Genomic DNA, 20,819 nt, shown 5'->3' with positions numbered 1-20,819 from the left:
ATAAATTACAACTATCAATATAATATTATTATGACAAGATTATTATCATAAAAAATTATGGCAAAATTACACTACAGATCTTTTATTTTATTTTTTTGTAACACTTTGGTCCTTTATCTTTTTTTTGTAACACTTTGGTCCTTTATCTTTTATTTGTAACATTTTAGTTCTTTATTTTTTTTATTTGTAACACTTTAGTCCCTTTTTTGTAACAGTTTGGTCCTTTATCTTTTTCTATTTGTAACTGAAATTCTGGCACACTAGTAACACGATGTTGAACACGATGCTTCACCACTGTAATACACTTTTAATGCGTGAATGATCCAACATCCAACAGCGCATACAAAATGAATAATAAACTTAACAAGCTGAAAATAAATTAACACAGTAATTTGTTAACCCAGTTCAGCATAAGCCTACTCTGGGGGATACCAATCCAGGAGTGAATCCACTATGACAGTATTAGTTTGAAGCCCTCACTAAACTTCCAGTTTATGACTTCTCACCTAATCACCACCCGTGCTATATTCTACCTAAGACACACCTAGGTATGAGAACCTCCGCTCACCTCCTCTTGACCACAGACTCTGTGATCGTTTACACAACACAGATAATTGATATGAAATCACACTTCCTAAAACATAGCTATTCCGTGCTTAAAAGCTTGGGAATACTTGACACACTATCTCCTTGCTTAGAAGCTCCAGAGATATTACAACACAATAAAACAATTCTCAGACTTGCATCAAGGAGATACAAGCACAAGAAAAACAGTACACACTAAAACCTAAACACACGCTTTGTGAAATTCAATAACGGCTTCAGTGGTTTCCACAAGGGTTCAGTCACCCTATTAATAACCTGAGCAACTAGCATGGGCTAGGTCTTGAATTGGGCTTCAAACTTGTATCAGGTCCGAAAGTTCCTTCAAGGAATATTCTTCGAGCAAATGTTTTGTTTCCATAAATAAGAGATTCTTTCTGAAACAAAACTAGGTTATGGCCGCCTTCTGGAGCATTAGGAAAGGCGCTGCTTGCCATACAAGTAAAATCACGTGGATTCCTTTTATAGAGTAAGGCGCGAGATTTAATGATAACAGGCCCGGCCCACTGGATGTGGTATCCAATGTTGAAGCATTCTGCTCCCCATCTGACTTGATCATTTGTTTTAGCAAAATGAGGCCAAACTTTAAAACACCAACAGTAACATTGTGGTTCTTTATTTTTTATAAATAAATAAGACAAGTACCAAAGTGTTACAAAAAAAAAGATAAAGGACCAAATTGTTACAAAAAAAAGATAAAAGACCAAAGTGTTACAAAAAAATAAGATAAAGGATCTGTAGTGTAATTTTGCCAAAAATTATCCTTGTCTGGTGCATTGCACGGGTTTTTGTAACTAGTATATAACTAGCAAAGAAACGATGTCGTTTTGCTGTGCAATTCATCCCGGTTCACTGTTCTCATTTCTCACCTCCTCGCACCACATTACCAAGCTAGAAAATCTGAAATTTCACATTTCTCATTTCACTTCAGTTTGAATACACAGGTTCAATTCTCATTCAATAGATTACTCACTATATATTCAATATTCGTCATGAGAACTCGAAATGCTGATTCATCTTCCAAATCCACAATCCCTAAAAAGTCACCGCCGGCGATAAAATCCGCCGGAGTATCTCCCGCCGCAAAGCGCGCATTTACGTCCAAAGTCAGAAACGCTAAGAAGCTGGAAACATCGCCCGCAACCGATCCGGATCAATCTCGTAAGTTCTTTTTCCCCCTCTCTTTCTCTCTCATTCGTTTCTGAAATTGTTTTGAATTTTCGATGCGAACACAAATTGAACGAAAACCTCATAATCAAGATTTCGTGTTTTTATGCCGCATTAATAAACTATGACGCATCAATTTGGTATTGTTGAGTTACTGTAGTAATTTCTTTGAAATTACGAATCAATGAATCTTTTCACGTTGTGGAATTTCAGATGAACTTGTTAGGTCTAAATATTGATTGATTTTGATAGGAACTTAGCTGCTCAATAGTGAATAGTGAAGACATAGACCTAAAATTTCTACATGACATGCAACGTGAGAGGATTTACTACTCTTGCGGTATGTTCATGTTTGTAATTTTGATGATTCTGTTAAGATTTCCATGGTTTGGAGAAAATGGAGAAAACTTTAGAAAGTCTTCAAGATAGTAAAAATCATAAGGATTCATATTTGATAAAAGATAGTGAAAATGATACAATGGTAGCTCTTATATAGAGCAATTTAGGGGTTAACTAACTAACTAACCACCTAATAACAAACTCTAACAAACTAATATAAACTCTAACTAACTAATGGAAGATACTAGCTCATCACCATTATTCTTAACATCCTCCCTCAAACTCAACAATGGAAAATTTTCCAATTTGAGTTTGAATCACAATGAAAATACAAATGATTAACTATACTATAGTAACTAATGGAGAAATGAGGGTAAACTAGCAACAAAAAAACATAGAATTGGTAGGAAAGTATGAGAGGCCCAGACTGCAGTTCAACAAGGTTTTAGACCCAGGCCCAATAGAACAAAACAGTTCTCCATCAGCTACTGGAAGCAAAAAAACTTCTAAAATTCAAACGCAGTGTTTTTGCTCAAAACGCAGCTTCTGACGTCGTTTCAAGCTCTTCCAGCAGACCTGTGCATAACGCAATGCTTCGATGTTATTTTCGAATAATCAGATTTGCAGTTGCGATTCAACATCAATTTTCTGTTCACATCCCTTTTGTAACAATGAACGACGCTAGTGAATTCACGGTGAGCGGCGGCGGCGATTTTCACCGGAATCAATACTCTGACACACTCTTCACTGCCACAAGCATCCACCATCAGAATTTGCTTAAACAGGAGAGAAAACGATCCAGGGCCAAAACAAATAAGGAATTCAAGCCTTCCCTCTCTTGAAGCATTCCGTTGTTTCTGGAGGGATTGTGACAGTAACAAACTAATTGAACGCATCAAACTGATCAGACGATTTCCACCGGGATCAAAAACAGTGACGGCGAATTCACCGGAAAATTCAACAGCTAAGACGATAATCAAACGAAAAATTAACAGCAGAGAAGATATCAAGGTTATCGTACCACCAAACGTTGTGACGGAAAGAGGTTCAACTCCACCGCCGGGATCGAAAACCGTTTCGACAGTGAGAATTGTGTTGTTGACGCGGTGAAGCAAGGAGCACATGTATAACGAAACGAGATTGAGATTAAAACGAACCGTATCCTCAAGAGCATGACTAACACAGGAGGTGATGGAGCGAATTTTGTTGCAAAAGGAATCAACCTCATGGATGATCTCCATCGATTTCTTGATCAATTCAGAAGAATATTCAACAAATGTTGAAGGAATGCTCAATTTCACAATAGGTTTCTTCTTCTCTAATTCTTTAACCTTCATTGTTGTATTCATGGATTGTGATGTTTCAGATATGTTGAAGGAGGCAAGGGAACATGCAATTTCCCCAATCTTGATCGCGCATCCTTCAATCTGTGGTTCAACGGCTTTGATCAACTTGATTGGAATGCTTTCAGAATGAAAATTACCAAAACTGAAATTGAAACTGCTATCTGATGTAATTGATTCAAGAACACAGGCTGAGGAACTTGAAATTTCATCTTCTGCTTCTGAAATTGAATTGCAGGAAGGTTCTTGAATATAGATTGAAGTTCGCAGTGGAGGAAGTGGCAAGAATTTCTTCTCTATCTTTGATTTCTTCCACAAGTGACAAAAAATGGAGTGAACCATTAGAAATGAAGGTGGATCAAAAAGTACAGTGTAAATTTCTTTGTGATATGCAATGGAGGAATTCTCCGGTACCGGTACAATGGCGGAAGCGGGACGGATTCTCGGTGATCGAAACCGAGGCGATGATACCATGTTAAGATTTCCATGGTTTGGAGAACATGGAGAAAACTTTAGAAAGTCTTCATGATAGTAAAAATCATAAGGATTCATATTTGATAAAAGATAGTGAAAATGATACAATGGTAGCTCTTATATAGAGCAATTTAGGGGTTAACTAACTAACCACCTAATAACAAACTCTAACAAACTAATATAAACTCTAACTAACTAATGGAAGATACTAGCTAATCACCATTATTCTTAACATATTCTATTTGAGAGTATTGAGTATTGTTTTTTGTTTTGATATGTTATTTTATTGATTGTGTAGTAGAGAAGCAGAACTTATTATCTGTAAAGAGGAAAACACCAACGAAACCGAGAACAAAAATGGTTACCGACACTCCAAATGTGGAAGAGCAATTGGAGGCTGAAGTTGTTGAAACTACAGTTGTAGATGATCATGAGGCAGCAGAGAGAGTGGAAGAAGCTGGAAATGTTAAGGACATTGATGTAGATAATATTGAGAGTGAGAAAGAGGGGGAACAGAAGCCCATGGAAGTGGATGAACCTGTTGTTGGAAAAGTTTGTGAATTGGTCGAAAAGGGAAAGAGCATGGAAGACGTCGAACCAGTTGTTTCTCAGGATGCTTCTCTTTCTTTTAAACAACCGGGTTGCACCGTTGTGGACCTCAATATATCTGTGAACGATAATGAAGATTATACTGGTGCAAAGGAGGGAGGTGAAGAGTTGAAAGAGGAAGAGTTGAGTGTGGGAGAGAGAGGAAAGGAAGAGTTGAAAGCACAGGATGGAGAAAAAGGAAAGGAAGAGTTGAAAGAACAGGGAGGAGATAAGGAAATGGAAGAGTATCATATACAGGAAGGAGAAAAAGGACAGAAAGAGCTGAAAGAACAGGAAGCAAAGAAAGGAAAAGAAGAGTTGAAGGAGCATAAAGAAGAGAAAGGAAAGGAAGTGTTAAAAGAACCAGTAGGAGAGAAAGAAAAAGAAGAGTTGAAAGAACATGAAGGAGAGAAAAGAAAGGAAGAGTTTAAAGTAGAGGAGATAGAAATAGCAAAAGGAGAGGAAACAAACATTATTGGACATGAAGAGCACTCTAGTGTAGAAGTACAAGTCCAGCTGCAAAAAGATGTTGATCCCAAAAATTATGGTGTTGAAGGGCCAAAGAGTGATGAATTAATAGATCTTGGAGAACAAGGGAGGGTGGAGCTTGAGGAGGAAGATCTAGAGGAAGATCCAGAAGAAGATCTGGAGGAACCGCCCAAAGAAACTGAGACATTGGATGAAGAGCATATGGAATTTGAAGCCGTTGCAAAGGAGCGAAAGATTATGAAAGAGCATGAGATATTTGTTGGTGGATTGGATCGTGAGGCTACAGAGGAAGATCTGAGAAAGGTTTTTCAGAGGATTGGGGAGATAGTGGAAGTCAGGTTGCATAAAAATTCTTCAACAAATAAAAATAAGGTCTATGCTTTTGTAAAGTTTGCTAGTAAGGAGCATGCAAATAAAGCTTTGTCTGAAATGAAGAACCCTGTTGTACGTTTCTGTTCTTATTGTTAATTTCCTTGATGTTGTACTCCCGAGTCTTTGCATTGTTGTTTGACCTCCCATTTTTTACAGATACATGGAAAACGATGTGGCACCGCACCTAGTGAGGATAATGACACATTATTCTTAGGAAATATTTGCAATACATGGACAAAAGAAGATGTAAGTGTGTAGCAGTTTTTTTTCAGTTGTGATAATATATTTACTAGCCTGGTTTGTTATCTCATGTGTAATGCATGGGTTACAGATTAAACAGAAGCTGAAGGATTATGGTGTAGAAGGAGTTGAAAGCATTACAGTTGTACCAGATGTTCAACATGAAGGCTTGAGCCGGGGTTTTGCATTCCTTGAGTTTTCTTGTCATGCTGATGCCATGCTGGCATACAAGAGGCTTCAAAAGCCTGATGTCATCTTTGGTCATGCTGAGCGAACTGCTAAGGTAGCCTTTGCCGAACCGATACATGAACCAGACTCAGAGATAATGGCACAAGTCAAGTCTGTGTTTATTAACGGTCTCCCTCTTGACTGGGACGAAGATCATGTGAGGGAGCTATTGAAATCGTATGGTGAAATTGTAAGAATTGTTTTGTCAAGGAATATGGCCACAGCTAAGAGGAAGGATTATGGATTTGTCGATTTTTCCACACATGAAGCTGCTTTAGCTTGTGTTGACGGTGTAAATAAATCAGAATTGGGAGATGGGAAATCAGAGGTATATAATCTTTTGCCTTCACTGTGGTTTTACATTTTGAAAGAATTATTCTCTTGTTTCCTTTGCTTTCCCTACTGTGTTTTATTTTAAAGAATTTTCAGTAATACGGGGCAGAGTGGAATGCTATTAATTTTAATATTATTCTTTTCTTTTTATAAAAATAATAGAGGTTTGAAAAGGAATTTCCACTTAATTGATTTCCTTCTTTCTCTCTTTCCCCTCTGTCTTTCCTCAAAAGCTTGTTTTTTTTTCACCTTAACAGTATTGTAGGCTTAATTTTTGTATTATAGTAATTTATATTCTTTTTGTTTTGACCTGATCTGGTTGGCCTGTACTTTTGTTAAATAGAGCTCATAATTTTTGCCACGTTTTTCAGATAAAAGTGAGTGCTAGGCTTTCAAAACCTTTGCCTAAAATGCAGGCTGTTAAAGGTGGCATGTGCGGTGACCTCCGCATTGGTCAGGCTAGGAGTGAAGCCTACCCAAGATCTGGTAAACAACTTTTTTCTCTTTCCAACTTGAAACCTTATATTTTTGACATTGTTCTGAATTATCCGAACACAATTTCTACAGAAAGGGGTTTTGGGCGTGGGCGCGGAAGACAGCTGCTCAACAACAGGGGAAATTTCAACAGGGGCAGGGGTTTCTATCATCATGGGGTGCGCAGTCAAATTGGAAGAATGGGTTTTCCGGATGACCCTGATTTTAGTATGCATCCGGATTTTCATCAGTGGCAATTTGGTCCACGAGGTAGTTTGTCGAGCTTTTAGCTATATTTTGAGTTGAAGTTTATTACAAATTATGATATATCAGTGCATTGATGTCAAGCAGGAGCTATGAGGGGTGGATATTATGCAGGTAGTCGAGGTGGTGCTCCATTTGTTGGTCCATCTAGACATTATCATGATAGAGCATGGCATGGTATCCCTGATGGAGGCCCCGGTGAGCCTCTTCCTCCAAGAAGGCCCTACTCTTCAGGTGGACAGTTTTATGGTATCCCTGATGGAGGCCCCGGTGAGCTTTTTCCTCCAAGAAGGCCCTACTCTCCAGGTGGACAGTTTTATGGTATCCCTGATGGAGGCCCTGGTGAGCCTATTCCTCCAAGAAGGCCCTACTCTCCAGGTGGACAGTTTTATGGTATCCCTGATGGAGGCCCTGGTGAGCCTATACCTCCAAGAAGGCCATACTCTCCAGGTGGACAGTTTGACATGCCTTTTATGGGAAGGCATGTTGATGATCCATATCTATATGATGACAATATGCGTGGAATCAAACGTCCACTTTATATGACTGTAAGATTTTTATTTTTTATGTTTCCTACTTGTGCATTTTCTACTTATACAAATATGTTAAAACTCCAAAGACACCTGGAAAATACTAATTAGTTTTAATTGTACTTCTGTTTCTAAGGACCCTGAACCTGATTACATGGGGCCCAATAGACTTCGCCCCCGATTTGATTATGCAGATCCATCTATGTTTCACGGAACTCGTTACCATGGTCTTAACTTTACTTCCCTTTTCTTTCCTACTTATCTATTGTATGGTTGTATTCTTGATAACACTTTTTGATATGTAGATTATGCTGGGGCTGGCAGCAGACCGTACCCACAGGACTATTATGGTTCTAATGTGAGTGAACATTATTTAACTTATTTTTATTTTTCAGTATATATAATTATAATAATAATAATAATAATAATAATAATAATTATTATTATTATTATTATTATATTATTATTATTATTATTATTATTATTATTATTATTATTATTATTATTATTATTATTATTATTGATGTGTATATTCGTGTTGCAGCATGGTGGAGGTCCATACTCATCTTTTAATGGATGCGATGGCCCACATGGACACAGACACTACTATTAGTGTCAAGAACCTTTTGGTAAGGATTACTTTCATGAATTTTATATTTTAACTTGCTGCAGTGGATTGTTTTCTCCTAATGTTGTGGCACCTAAATCATGTTTAGGTGTATCTGGAACAGACAGACCAGCATCTTCAATTATGAGCAATGCGGCCTCTCAAATATGCAATTTTGAAGTTGCGTTTTTTATTTTATATACACTTCTCTCTTATTCCTATTCCATCTGTTTTGTTTCTATTTATCTATTAGATCATAAAGGGGGGTATAGACTTAGTTATTTAACTGTGTGGGGTAGGTTGTCTCTCAGGTCTTGGAGGAGAAGGTATATCTATAAGATTTAAGTGGAATAGGCTAGATTGCATTCGTTGACTTAGGTATGACATGACCAGGGACTGATTTATGAGGATGCTTTGTGAATGTACAATGTACTTATGAGTTATGACCAATCAAGTATATTTTTGGTGATTGGAAACTGGAAAGTCTATAGGACTACCAAAATCTAAATCTTCCAGGTGATAGATTTATCTTTTAAGTGATAGGCAAGGTGTGATATTTGAATATGCATATGGCGAGGCTTTTGCAGTTCTTATGAAGGTTCTGGAGAATTTGCTTACTGCTTGCTTTCATGATTAGAAGCTATAGTATGGCCTAAACATAAAGCCTTACCATATTTTTGGAGTTCTTTCGTTGGGTAGGATCCTTTTGAATATTTTTTGCCCCTACCAAAGCATCCTTTGTATGGAAAACTATTTGTTTATTGAATTTATGGAAGATAAGGCTGGCTTTCAATGGAATGGTGTTTAGATGCTGTTATGGTTTTGGAGAAAACTATTTGATTGATTTAGTTCCTTATGATGCCAAGTAATGGTTAATTTAACGAGATCTCCATTTTGTTTTAATTTCTGATCTACCATTTAGTATTGTTTAAGAATGAAATCACTTGGTGTGGAGTGAGAGTGTCTGGTGGTGTGTGCATCTTAGGATGTATTAACCTTAACTGTCATTGAAATTAGTTTTGGATGGTTCTGTGAAGCATATAGTGAACCTCCAATCAAATGGAGTTGTGGAAATATTTTGTTATTCATCTCGTGATTTAAGATTACTAGGTTGTTCTCTTTGTGGTTTTCTTAGATTTCTTTCTTTAGTGTGTAATAGGTAGGTGGTGGGTGCAACTTGATAGGTATCCTACTCTGAGATCTAGCAAGGACTAGGACATGTTTCTTGAATATTTACTGACCATGTCATACCAGAAATGATTCTCTACCTTCCAAATTTGGTGGTGTATTCAGGAGAAAAATTGGTGATTGAATAAAATTATTTGGATGAGAGTGTTCGGTTAAGAGATAGATAGATAGAGAAGTTACCAAAAGTAGAGGATGGAAAGGTAGAGAATCCCTAGCTCATTTTGTCTGTCATAAGTAAGAGTTCAAGGTTTGATGTAATTTTACGTCAAAAAAAAAAAGGTTTGATGTAATTTAATCAGAGATAATAATTGTTCAAAAACAATGAAGGTCGCCTAATATTTCAAACGTTACCCTCAGACTTAGGAATAAGACTTGGATTGTAGATGTTAAGTGTGCATAGGTTTTGCTAGTCATGCATAATATTGTCATTTCTCAGTTTTAGAATAGTTAGGCTATGTAAATTATTCAAGGTAGTTTGCATTCCTTTCTTTAATCTTTTTTTCAAACATGATGTTTGTGATGTTATCAAATTATGTAGTGTGCCGAGCTTTGGTAAAGACAAGATGCTGCTGCTGTATTGAAAAATGTCCTGAATATATGATGTATATTGAACACATTTTTATGTATGTATGTGTGTGTATATAAATATCAATCTTGTGGACAAAACTTGTTTTTCTTCCTTTTGTCCTTTAGTAATTACTACTATAAATAAAATTCGAGGTCTAACAATACACTTTTTAACACACTTTTTGATTGATTAAAATTAACATGAGTTCCACCAAATCATATAGGTCCGATAGATATTTGGCGGGGTGTTACTAAGTATTAATTTTAACATTTTATCTATTAAAGCAAATTATAGGGTGCCATAGGAAAATATGTTCATTATTGATAATCATAGGATCTAGTAGTCATACTAATTTCTATGATGAACAATTAATATATGACTCTATTTTCTTGTGTTTGGTATATGCATTAGAATAACCGATGGTTGCATAAGTGTTTTTTAGGCTGCAAAATCACATTTAATTTGCAAAATGTGTATTGAGTACCAGAAAGGTACTGCAAATAATACTATCAACAAAGTTAGGGGGTGGGCATGGTTCGGTTTTGGGAAAAACCGAATCGAACTGAACCAAATTGTTTTCAAAATTCACAGTAACCGAACCGAATTAAACTGTTTGTCTTTTGAACTGAACCAAACTGAACTGTTAAAGTGGTTCGGTTTTATGGTTTTGAACCAAATCATAAGTAATTTTTCACTAAAAATAACTGAACCATTAAATCAAACCGAATCGAACCAAATTGATAACTATGAATTGAACCGAACTGTTTCAGTTCAGTTTTAAAACCGTTAGTTATGGTTCAGTTTAATTTGGCAGTTTGGTTTGGGTTTTGGTTTTTTTTGCCCACCCCTAAACAAAGTGATATAAATATTTTTTTTAAAAAAATCGAAGTGATGTAAATTACAGAACAAAAAGAAATTCCACGTGGCCGCATAGTAATCTGAATGAAAGGTCATTCTATGTGAAATTTTTGACACATAGTAAAGTGTGTCAACACTTGTTCGCACACTTGTAGAAAGAACAATAAAGCAAGTCATTAAAAACAGATACTGAAAAACATAAACAACACGCAGAATTGTTAACCTAGTTCAGCATAACAGTCTACTCTTGGGGCATACCAAACCAGGGATAAAGTCCACTAAATAGTATCAATTCGAAGACCACACAACAAACTCCTCGTTTACGATCTTCTTACTTAATCACTATCCGTGCTATACTTTCTACCTAAGACTCACCTAGGTATGAGGCCCTCCTCAACTCTCTCTTCAATCACAGACAGCGATTGGATCAACAGAACAATTCTGAATAAACAAGAAGACACACTTCCATGAAACTAATACCTAGCCAACACCCTTGACTAAGTTCACAATTTGGAGTTGCTTAAAAGCTTCCTCCAAGTACACTACTCAATTCATTACCTACAAGTTTCTGAGTGAGGACACGTGACTATCTCACAACCCGAGTGGTTCACTTACACCAACTCTCCTAGAGAGTGGCTTAAAGACACGAAACCCTAAAAGACTACATCTTTGATATTCTATTTTGATTCTAGTTTCGGTGAGTAAAATAGGGTTAGCAGCACCCTTTATATAGCAGAACTTTCGTGGGCCTTAAACCATTAATCTTCTGCTCCAAGAAAACCTTCGGAGGTTATATTATAAAATTAAATCTTTGATTCCTTAATTTTGTATAATACTTGAGGTCCAAGTAACCTAATACAGCCTCCTTCTGAAGACTAATAAACCACGTGCGCCTTGTTGTATAAGTAAGCACGAAACAATTCTTCAAGCAAATCTTCGAAACATTGCATTAAAAATATAACGCTAGCTGACGCGCAGTCAGACTACACAGGTGTATGTAGTTCCATCTGTATGTACATCTGTCTCAACACTTGATGTATGCACATATGTTTCAATACTTGGCTAAAATATGTTTTTCCAAAATGTAGCCAACATAAAAAACTCAATACTGTCGTTGCAAAACTGTATAAACAAGACGCATGGAGAAATTTTTCCATTCATTTTGCTCGTAAAAGAAATCGATAGACTACGTCAGAAAAGCTTTTTTGTTTTGGTATTAGAAAAGTTTTATTTAATTATCACTTCCACCGGAAATTTCATACACTTTTACGTCAAAAGTATGGAGGGAAAAGTTTCATGACATTTTTGGTCATGCATGCAGACATATTCAAATGGGAGACCAATTGGACCATTTGGTCCATTAGTAGCTACCACCAAATGATTAATCTTCTTGGAATTGGATGAAAGGAATTCTTACAAGAAATCAAAGAAGGATAAAAGAAACAGAATAAACTTATCGGATTGTGTCAAAAGCATGGTGAGCAAGAGCCATGGTGGTGCAAATTTGCACAACGCATGCTAGACAACACATGGACCCACCAAAAGTCCAAAAACTCACCAAAAGTCCATAAAAATGGGGGGCTGTCACAACTCCTTAAGAAAATTTCTCATCCCACCTATCCACTTTCTCACTCACCCCCTGTTTTTTCATTTTTGCCCTTGATCAAAAAATTCGGAACGCGTTTTCCGAATTTGTTTTGCTTATAAAAACAACTTCGGAATGTGTTTTCCGAATTTTTTCCAAATTTGAACTAAAAAAATTCGGAAAATGCGTTCCGAATTTTTTGACCAAGGGCAAAAATGGAATTTCCAGGAGGTGGGTGAGAAAGTGGGTAGGTGGGATGAGAAATTTTCACTCCTTAATGCAACGAAAGAATAAGAGCGCACTTAGCAGCAAACCATATTATATTATTATATATCATCTCAAAACATCAGCCAAACATTCATATTCATATAGTACTACAAATGCAGCAAAGTTAATTAATCCCTTGTATTCTATATGCATTTAATGTTCAAATACACATATCCCAAAATCACAATCTAAGCTTGTACTTAAAAATGAGCTTAACTTGTTCTCTTCATCTCTACTACTTTGAAGTAGCAACAATGACATATCTGAGCTTGTGTCATGCCTATGATCTTCTTGACTCAATTGAGAAGCCACAAACTTATCTAAAGCCCTCCAATCAGTCACTTTCTCCGTTTTGTTAATGTTGGACAATAATCCATTTTGAAAATCATTATTGTTAATGTTATTTTCAGATATTATTGACATTGTGTTTTGTCTCTTTGCCATAGAGGGACATTCTAGATGAGGAAGAGGTAACAAATGTTCTGAATGCATGAAGCTTAATATGGCATTATCTGCTTCTATCTCTTGTTTGTACATGAAATTTTGAGGTGGAATCCTATGAGGTTGACATAAGGTAAGGTCATGAATAGGGTCTACCTTTGAGATAATGCCACTTGTTTGTTGATCCCATCTTTCATTAGCCTTTGTTTGGACATTGGTTTTTTTCTTGAATGCTTTGCATACAACCCAACCTTCCTCCTGCAAGGGCAACACTCAATTTAGTTTTGGTAAAAATATGATATGATACATTAATTATTACTTTTTTACTAAATTATATATTTCTAATTATTTAAAAATTGAAGACAAACATTAATTATAAGAGGAAGAATATGAGCTCTAATAATTGAAAGAAAAATTTAAAAAATCAATACAGATTGTTGATAAATTTAATATAATCAACTATATCTTCATTTTTCTTTGTTTTATTAAGACCGAAGACCCATTTTGGTCCCTAACAATTTTTTTACGGGACAATTAAGTCATTGAGAAAAATAAAACCTAGAAATTAGTCTATGATATTTCATACTTAGGGACAAATAAGTCCCTGTGTTATGACGAATTTGAAATTAGTTTGTCTTTAATATAAACATGTCAGGAACTAATTTGAATTTTATTTTTGTCGGAGACTGAATTGTCTCGTCAGAAATTTTTGAGGATTAAAATGTTTTTTTCACTCTTTTTTTAATTGGCCAAAAGAGAGTTAAATTTAGAACTAAGGTAGTACTATGATATTTGACTTGACTATGTCATCAACTAATTGATGATGTTTTGAATGTGAAAAGCTGAATAATGTTCTTGGAGTATCTTTTTATGCGTGTGTACCCTTTTAGCTTTTGCAAACTTTTAAGTCTTTTTGGTACGTAGATAGTAGTCAATCATTTAATTATAAGTCAAACAAACATACTGTAACATACATTCGGCTAATAAAGGGGATCATCAAATATAAATATACAACTGACCTTAAAGGAATGAATGACAATAAACTTGAGTTTCTTACATGTTCTTTTATAAAGAACTTTTGCTCTTATAAAGGAATAATTTACTTACTCTAAGAGAATATTTGAATGTTACATAACATATATATGTGCATTGAGACACACCTCTTTATATGTATGGATATGAGGGAGATTGAATTGACTTTTTCCTTTTATGTCTCCCATAATTAAAAATACAACATGATTCATCAAGAAAGTAAAAACACAACACTAAATTAAAGAGATTTTATAATTGAGAATATTTAAATATTCATGATATAGAATTAGGAAGAGAAGAACTTTCATCCTACATTAATGGTCCGTTTGGTGCGCATGATAAGACGATAGGATATGATAAAACTATCATATCTTGTTTAAATCCTTTATTTGGTGCACAAAGAGAAAATGATATATATATATATATATATATATATATATATATATATATATATATATATGGGGGCTGCTAACTTAGACCCAGTTGGGTCTAAGTTAGCAAGGTGCACCTTTTCAGTTGGACCAAAATACCCATTCTTTTTAATTAATTAACCAAATTACCATCAATGGACGCGGATCCAGTGTCGCGCGCGTACCGCAGTACCATGGTTACAGGCCGTTGATTTTCATCAGACAGCCAAGATCTGATCTCATCAAGACTGTCTGATCAATCAGACAGCCCAGATCATCCGAATCCATCAGATTCCAGCGCGTGCACCACACTGGATTACAGCCTGGAGAGAGAAGAATCTACTTTTTAAAAGCAGGACACGTGTCGCTGTCTGATTGGCTGGGCGTGATTTTTTTCCATTTAATACTTTGAACTCAATTATTTCGTTGTCAATTAATTTTTTATTTATTTTTTTTATACCAAAATTCATAATTTTTTTTTCTCTACAAATAGAGACTTGGTTCGTTTGATTTGGACACAGAAAAAAAAACCCAATTTTTCACTACCTTAATCTCATTTTTCACTACCTTACATCAACTCACTGAAACCATTCTACCAGCAAAATGGTTTCAGATTACAACTCTCTGAAACCATTGTACCAGATAAATGGTTTCAGAAGCAAACACAATTAATAAATTACTCACTGAAACCATTCTACCAGTAAAATGGTTTCAGAATACAACTATGTGCAATCATTCTACAAGCTAAATGGTTTCAGAAGCAAATAACTAATAATCAACTTACTGAAACCATTCTACCAGCAAAATGGTTTCAGATTACAACTCTCTGAAATCATTGTACCAGATAAATGGTTTCAGAAGCAAACACAATTAATAAATTACTCATTGAAACCATTCTACCAGTAAAATGGTTTCAGAATACAACTATATGCAACCATTCTACCAGTAAAATGGTTTCAGAAGCAAACATTAGTTTTTAATTACCGTTTTATCTCATTTAATTAACTAAAAATAGTTTCAGGTCTCCAAAAATTTCATAAAATATACCAAAAGTTCCAGAATATTATCTACTATTTTCCTGGTATAATGGTTTCAGTGAGTTGGTTGAGTGGTGCGTGTTAAATTACAACACACAAGTAACGTATTTAGTAGACAAAAAATGAGATTAAGGTATAATATGTTTGGTAACACAAATAAGCTAGCTTATAGCTTATTATATGAGCTTATAAGCTTGTTTCAAAAAATTAGAGGTGTTTGGTAACAAGCTTTTTGTACTAGCTTATAGCTTTTTTTCAGATGCTATTTCAAATAGCATTTGAGCTTATAGCTTATAGCTTTTTACACTTTATTCCATTTTTACCCTTTAATTTAATAACTACCCACTCTAAAAAATAAACTATCCACTATCAATTATGTAATTTTATATTTAATAACCACTTTAAAAGCTAATTTTACCAAACACTTTAATTTCAATAAGCTAGTTTTTCAGCTATCAGCTATAAGCTATCAGCTAGCTTATAGCTTATTTTTACCAAACAGACCCGTAGTGAAAAATTGCGTTTTTTTTTCGGTGTCCAAATCAAACGAACCAAGTCTCTATTTGTAGACAAAAAAAAAATTATGAATTTTGGTATAAAAATAAAAAAATAAAAAATTAATTTACAACGAAATAATTGAGTTCAAAGTATTAAATGAACAAAAATACGCCCAGCCAACCATTGTGTGACACGTGTCCTACTTTTAAAAAGCAAATTTTTCTCTCTCCAGGTTGTAATCCAGTGTGGCGCAGGCGCTGAAATCTGATGAATCAGGATGATCTGGGATGTCTGATTGATCAGACAGTCTTGATGAGATCAGATCTTGGCTGTCTGATGGAAATCAACAGTCTGTAACCATGGTCCTTCGGTACGCGCGCGACACTGGATCTGCGTCTATTAATGGGTATTTTGGTTAATTAATTAAAAAGAATGGGTATTTTGGTCCAATTGAAAAGGTGCACCTTGCTAACTTAGACCTAACTATGGTCTAAGTTAGAAAACCCCTATATATATATATATATATATATAAAACCTATTACTAACGATATAGGTAATCTTGATTAATGGCCGAGATCACTAATTATAGCGGCTACCAAAGGTAAGAACTCCCATTCCCATAGTTTACACCAAGATTTATAAAAATTTAAATTTTTTGTGGGTCAATAAGCTCTTGAACCAAAGTTTATTAAAGAAACAAAGTTTTCTTAATTTGAAGGCCAAAATATAGATACTATATGTGACAAGTTTTCTTAATATATTTACCTATATTTTTCATTTATTTATCTAAAGAAATACTCACACAAATCAAACAACATTGTGTTTGAGTTTGACATCAAAATATATAACTTTCAAAAAACACACACGAATCAAACCACATTGTGTTTGACATCAAAATATAAAATTTTCTTTTGTCCGACTTTCGAGCACATGATTAGGGGATACTTCTGCAACCCTTCATAGAAGATGAGTAGTTTTGTCTTGCTATGATGTTGGGTCTGGACTCATCGATCCCCTTGTACTCCTTTAAAAAAAAATTGCTTACCAAACATAAAATATTGATATTTCTTTACCTAAAGAAAGACTCCTTACTTACTTGATGTGAACTTGCAAAAAAATGGTGCAAGAAAAGTATGTAGAAAAAAAAGTTAAAGGAAGATGCTCATTAGTTTATACACTTTTGAAAGTATAGTAACTTTTGACTTCCATTGCTGGTCAAAGTTCTCAAGTAACCAGCAAGAAAGTTTGTACGTGCCTTAGTAAATATACACATGTTATAGTGAAAATGCCAAAGTTAATTAATATTTTTATTAATGGTTTTATTAATAGATTAACTCAAGCTCATTCTCCAACTTAAAACATCCTTGTTTTCTTGCCTCAAATAGGAATGGGAATTGCTACCAAAGTCACTAATTAATCAAGTTTTGAACCCATAGAAATTAGATATATATATCTTTTGCGCGTAACTGCAGAAGACTAATTCTTCAAGTTTTATGCGACTCAAATGAGCGACAAACTAGAGATTGAACCCAAGACTTGGTTAAGCTAAAATAGACTCATGTCATTTCATATAAACGCTCTCGGATAATTTGAACCTAATTAATTCTTCAAATTCATCACATATATAAATGAACTATATATACTATATACAGAAATAAGTTTAAGATATATATACTTGCCTGTGGAGGTGCATTTTCTATTGTTTCAAGCCTATACTCATGCATGATCCAATCAGTTTTCTGTCCATTAGGGGCTCTTCCTTTATAGAAAACAAGCGTCTTTCTCATTCCGATCAGTTTTGTTCGTTCATAAACCGACTTATCTCTTCCGGTTGCTTTCCAGAACCCGGCCATTGTAGCTCTGTTTGTTCTTGTCCCCGTTGGATATTTCTTGTCTTTGTGACTAAAAAAATAAAACTCATGTTGCTCCTCATTCCCAATTCTGCATCTTCCTGTAATCAAAAAGAAACAAATTAAGATATAAAATTTGACAAGATATATACTCCATTCAGAATTATTGAATTATAAACAACAATTGATCAAATTACACACATTATGAAAAATAATTGATCACATAAAAAATTTAAGCCTATAATATTATTGGCTAAATTACCCTATGTGTCTAATAAATTTGGTCATTAGAAATATATATAAGAAGTTATATTAATGGATCATGTTTTAGATACTATATCATTAAATAGGGGAGAAGGTGTTAATATTATTTTATTTCATTTAAAAAAAATATGACTTAATTAATTTTGCTTATATTTCATTACTAAGTATACTATTAATCAAGGAAAAAATAAAAGGGCAATACAAAATTAACTCTTAAAACCCTAATCAAGGGTTGATGAAGTATGTATCATGAATTACTAATAATTTAAATTGCACTTTAAATATAAAGTTTTAGAAAAATTATGTGACTGCGATCTAGATTGCGACATCATAGTTTTTTATGTCTCCACAACCATACTACAATTAAGTCGCAAACTTGCGATCATTATTGTGATTGCAATTCAAAACTTGATCACACACACACACACACACACATATATATATATATATACGTAGTGTAATATTTAGTAATTTACCTTGAAGATCCCATGGTTCGATACGATATAAATCGACCTCTTTGATAACATCAAGATCAATCTTATGAGAAGCTACTTTCTTTCTAAGATAGTAACCAACAAGCTCTCCATCAGTTGGATGAAACCGAAATCCAGGTGGGACACATGACTCCATCATATATAGCAATTAATTAATTATGGTAATATTGCTGCATCAAATTCACCACCATTAATACAATTTCTTCATCATGTATAAATAATTATAAGCTCTTGCAAAGAAATATCTCTAATATGGTAGTGAGTGTGAATATGTATGTATAGTAGATAGGTGAGAGAGATAAAGATAGAGAGAGTGTGAAGAGAAACTAAAGAGATAATATTCAAGTGAAGCAAAAAGCTAAAAAGGCAAAAAACCCAACAAAAAGAAATAATAATTAATAAAAGCACTCTCTTGTAGTGAAAAAGGTGGCAAAAGTGTTATGAGAGACCATAAGCAAAATTTTGGTGGTGTGAGAAATATTGAACAATTTAATATTTGAACTGGAAAAAGGAATAAAAATATATAAGCGCATGTTAATAAACAAAAAAAAGAATAATTTGAGAAACAATGATTTTCTTCCATGGTTGGTTATTAAAAGATTATAGGTAGAGAGAACAAAATCATGAGAGTTAGGTTTTGGTGAAAAACATGAGGGAAATGGAGGGTTATAATAGATGAGTAGTGTGTGTGAAGAGTCCTAAGTAAATGCTACTATAAGAAATGGACAGGTAGAGAGTTGTTTTAATGATGTTGTCTTGTGTTAGTGAATGGAAGGAATCATTCATCAAGAACGGGGTTTGCTAATCCATGTTACTGTTAATAATTGTACATATTTCATTCACAAACAATCACAATTTTAATAACTACAATATATATTTGTCAAAGAAAAAAAAAAAAACTACAATATATATAGTTTTTTTTAATTTTTTTATTAAAATAGAAACAAACATATTCCAGTGGGAGATGGTTTCTAGGTAAAAATCCGTCTAACTCTCTTGCTCTATTTATGAGCGGGAGATGCAACCCCTCCTATGCTGGGTCTGCTAAATGTAGTGGGGCGGTTTATCTTCCGAGTCGGACTCTCTTTTTTTTCCTATTATTGTGAGTAGCTCTAGTACTATATCTTTGTATGCTACATTTTTTTCTTCTTTTTATATATTTATAAAGATATTCACCATTTCAAAAAAGAGAAAAAAAATTCCAAAGTCGACTCAAGGATTAATTTCATATCAAGTTCAAAAAACTTAAACAGTGAATATACATTTTTTGAAGTGCCGTTTGGTGCGCAAGATATCATATAGACATGATATGATAAAAAGTTGAATAATAATATGATAGAATAATGATATGATATGTGTTTATCTTATTATGTGTTTGGTGCACATTTGATATGAACATGATAAGATATATATTATATTTAAATGATCAAATTATCCTAACAAAATAAATAAATTTCATATTTTTACTGTCATCTAAAAATAAAGATTAAAATAACAAAGGCTTGATAGAATATTATTAGTAATAGGTTTAATTTATCCTTTCTTTTTGGTACACCAAACAAGAGATTTAAATAGGATAGGATAATGTTATCATATCATATCTTCCTATCTTGCGCACCAAACATGCCTTGGTACCTATACGCCTTTATCAACAAAATGATAAATATATTTTTCTATTATATATTGAAGATGAAAGTTACAAATTACAACTTAAAACTAATTTATCGACAATATATATAATCAAATGATTAAACTCAAGTGGTTAATAAACTCCGATTAAAAACATAGTCCATGAGAACCCAAATTCAAATTTTAATTAGTGGCATAATATTCTTGATAAAATTTTGCCTAAAACTTTAGGCACCTCTCTGTCAAAGTCCAAATTATTTCATAGTCAATTTCTCCATGTTTTAATCTATCACGAAGAAATAATCTATATAAGTACTACTACTAACTCAACAATTGATATTACTAGGTGGACGTATTTACTCTTTACTGAATTCAAACTCAAATTCTCATATTTGTATGTGTGTGAGTTTCAGCAATATTTTATTCAACAATCAATAAGAACAAACCATATATATATAAATAGATTTACATCTATTAACTTTTTTACTAATTTTTATACTTCATATATATGATTTGTTCTCATTGAATAAATATCTCGGATTATCAAAGGATAATATAAAAAAAAAAAAACATGGACCAACTTCAAATCATAACCTACATATAAAAATGTGGAGGAGAGGGCGTAGTGTTGGTGGGATGACGTTATC

General features: G+C 34.0%; 2 protein-coding genes across 8 annotated transcripts; one reads left to right on the top strand and one right to left on the bottom strand.

Moving 5' to 3' along the window:
• Window positions 1-1,428: 1,428 nt before the first annotated feature.
• On the top strand, window positions 1,429-8,849 carry LOC123920681 (nucleolin-like). Of its 7 annotated transcripts, none has more exons than XM_045972976.1 (12): window positions 1,429-1,764; window positions 4,225-5,447; window positions 5,532-5,621; window positions 5,707-6,171; window positions 6,548-6,662; window positions 6,744-6,920; window positions 7,002-7,148; window positions 7,221-7,462; window positions 7,581-7,671; window positions 7,750-7,802; window positions 7,989-8,073; window positions 8,161-8,849. In XM_045972976.1, exons 1-11 carry the CDS (start codon window positions 1,596-1,598, stop codon window positions 8,055-8,057), a joined length of 2,841 nt encoding a protein of 946 aa, XP_045828932.1. In that variant the 5' UTR covers window positions 1,429-1,595; the 3' UTR covers window positions 8,058-8,073; window positions 8,161-8,849. The 7 variants fall into 7 exon arrangements, with proteins under 7 accessions (XP_045828932.1, XP_045828930.1, XP_045828929.1 ...); XM_045972975.1 differs by having other exon boundaries at window positions 1,430-1,764; window positions 4,225-5,000; window positions 5,046-5,447; window positions 7,002-7,462; XM_045972979.1 differs by adding an exon at window positions 2,023-2,110 and having other exon boundaries at window positions 1,630-1,764; window positions 4,228-5,447; window positions 7,002-7,462.
• Window positions 8,850-12,625: 3,776 nt separating this feature from the next.
• On the bottom strand, window positions 12,626-18,967 carry LOC123923546 (NAC domain-containing protein 37). Its single transcript, XM_045976237.1, has 3 exons — window positions 18,526-18,967; window positions 17,615-17,886; window positions 12,626-13,216 (listed from the first exon to the last, which is right to left on the bottom strand). Exons 1-3 carry the CDS (start codon window positions 18,680-18,682, stop codon window positions 12,671-12,673), a joined length of 975 nt encoding a protein of 324 aa, XP_045832193.1. The 5' UTR covers window positions 18,683-18,967; the 3' UTR covers window positions 12,626-12,670.
• Window positions 18,968-20,819: the final 1,852 nt, after the last annotated feature.

The sequence above is a fragment of the Trifolium pratense genome, linkage group LG4 (genome assembly GCF_020283565.1).
Source record: "Trifolium pratense cultivar HEN17-A07 linkage group LG4, ARS_RC_1.1, whole genome shotgun sequence".
NCBI lineage: Eukaryota > Viridiplantae > Streptophyta > Magnoliopsida > Fabales > Fabaceae > Trifolium > Trifolium pratense.
This window is presented reverse-complemented; position numbering and strand designations above follow the sequence as displayed.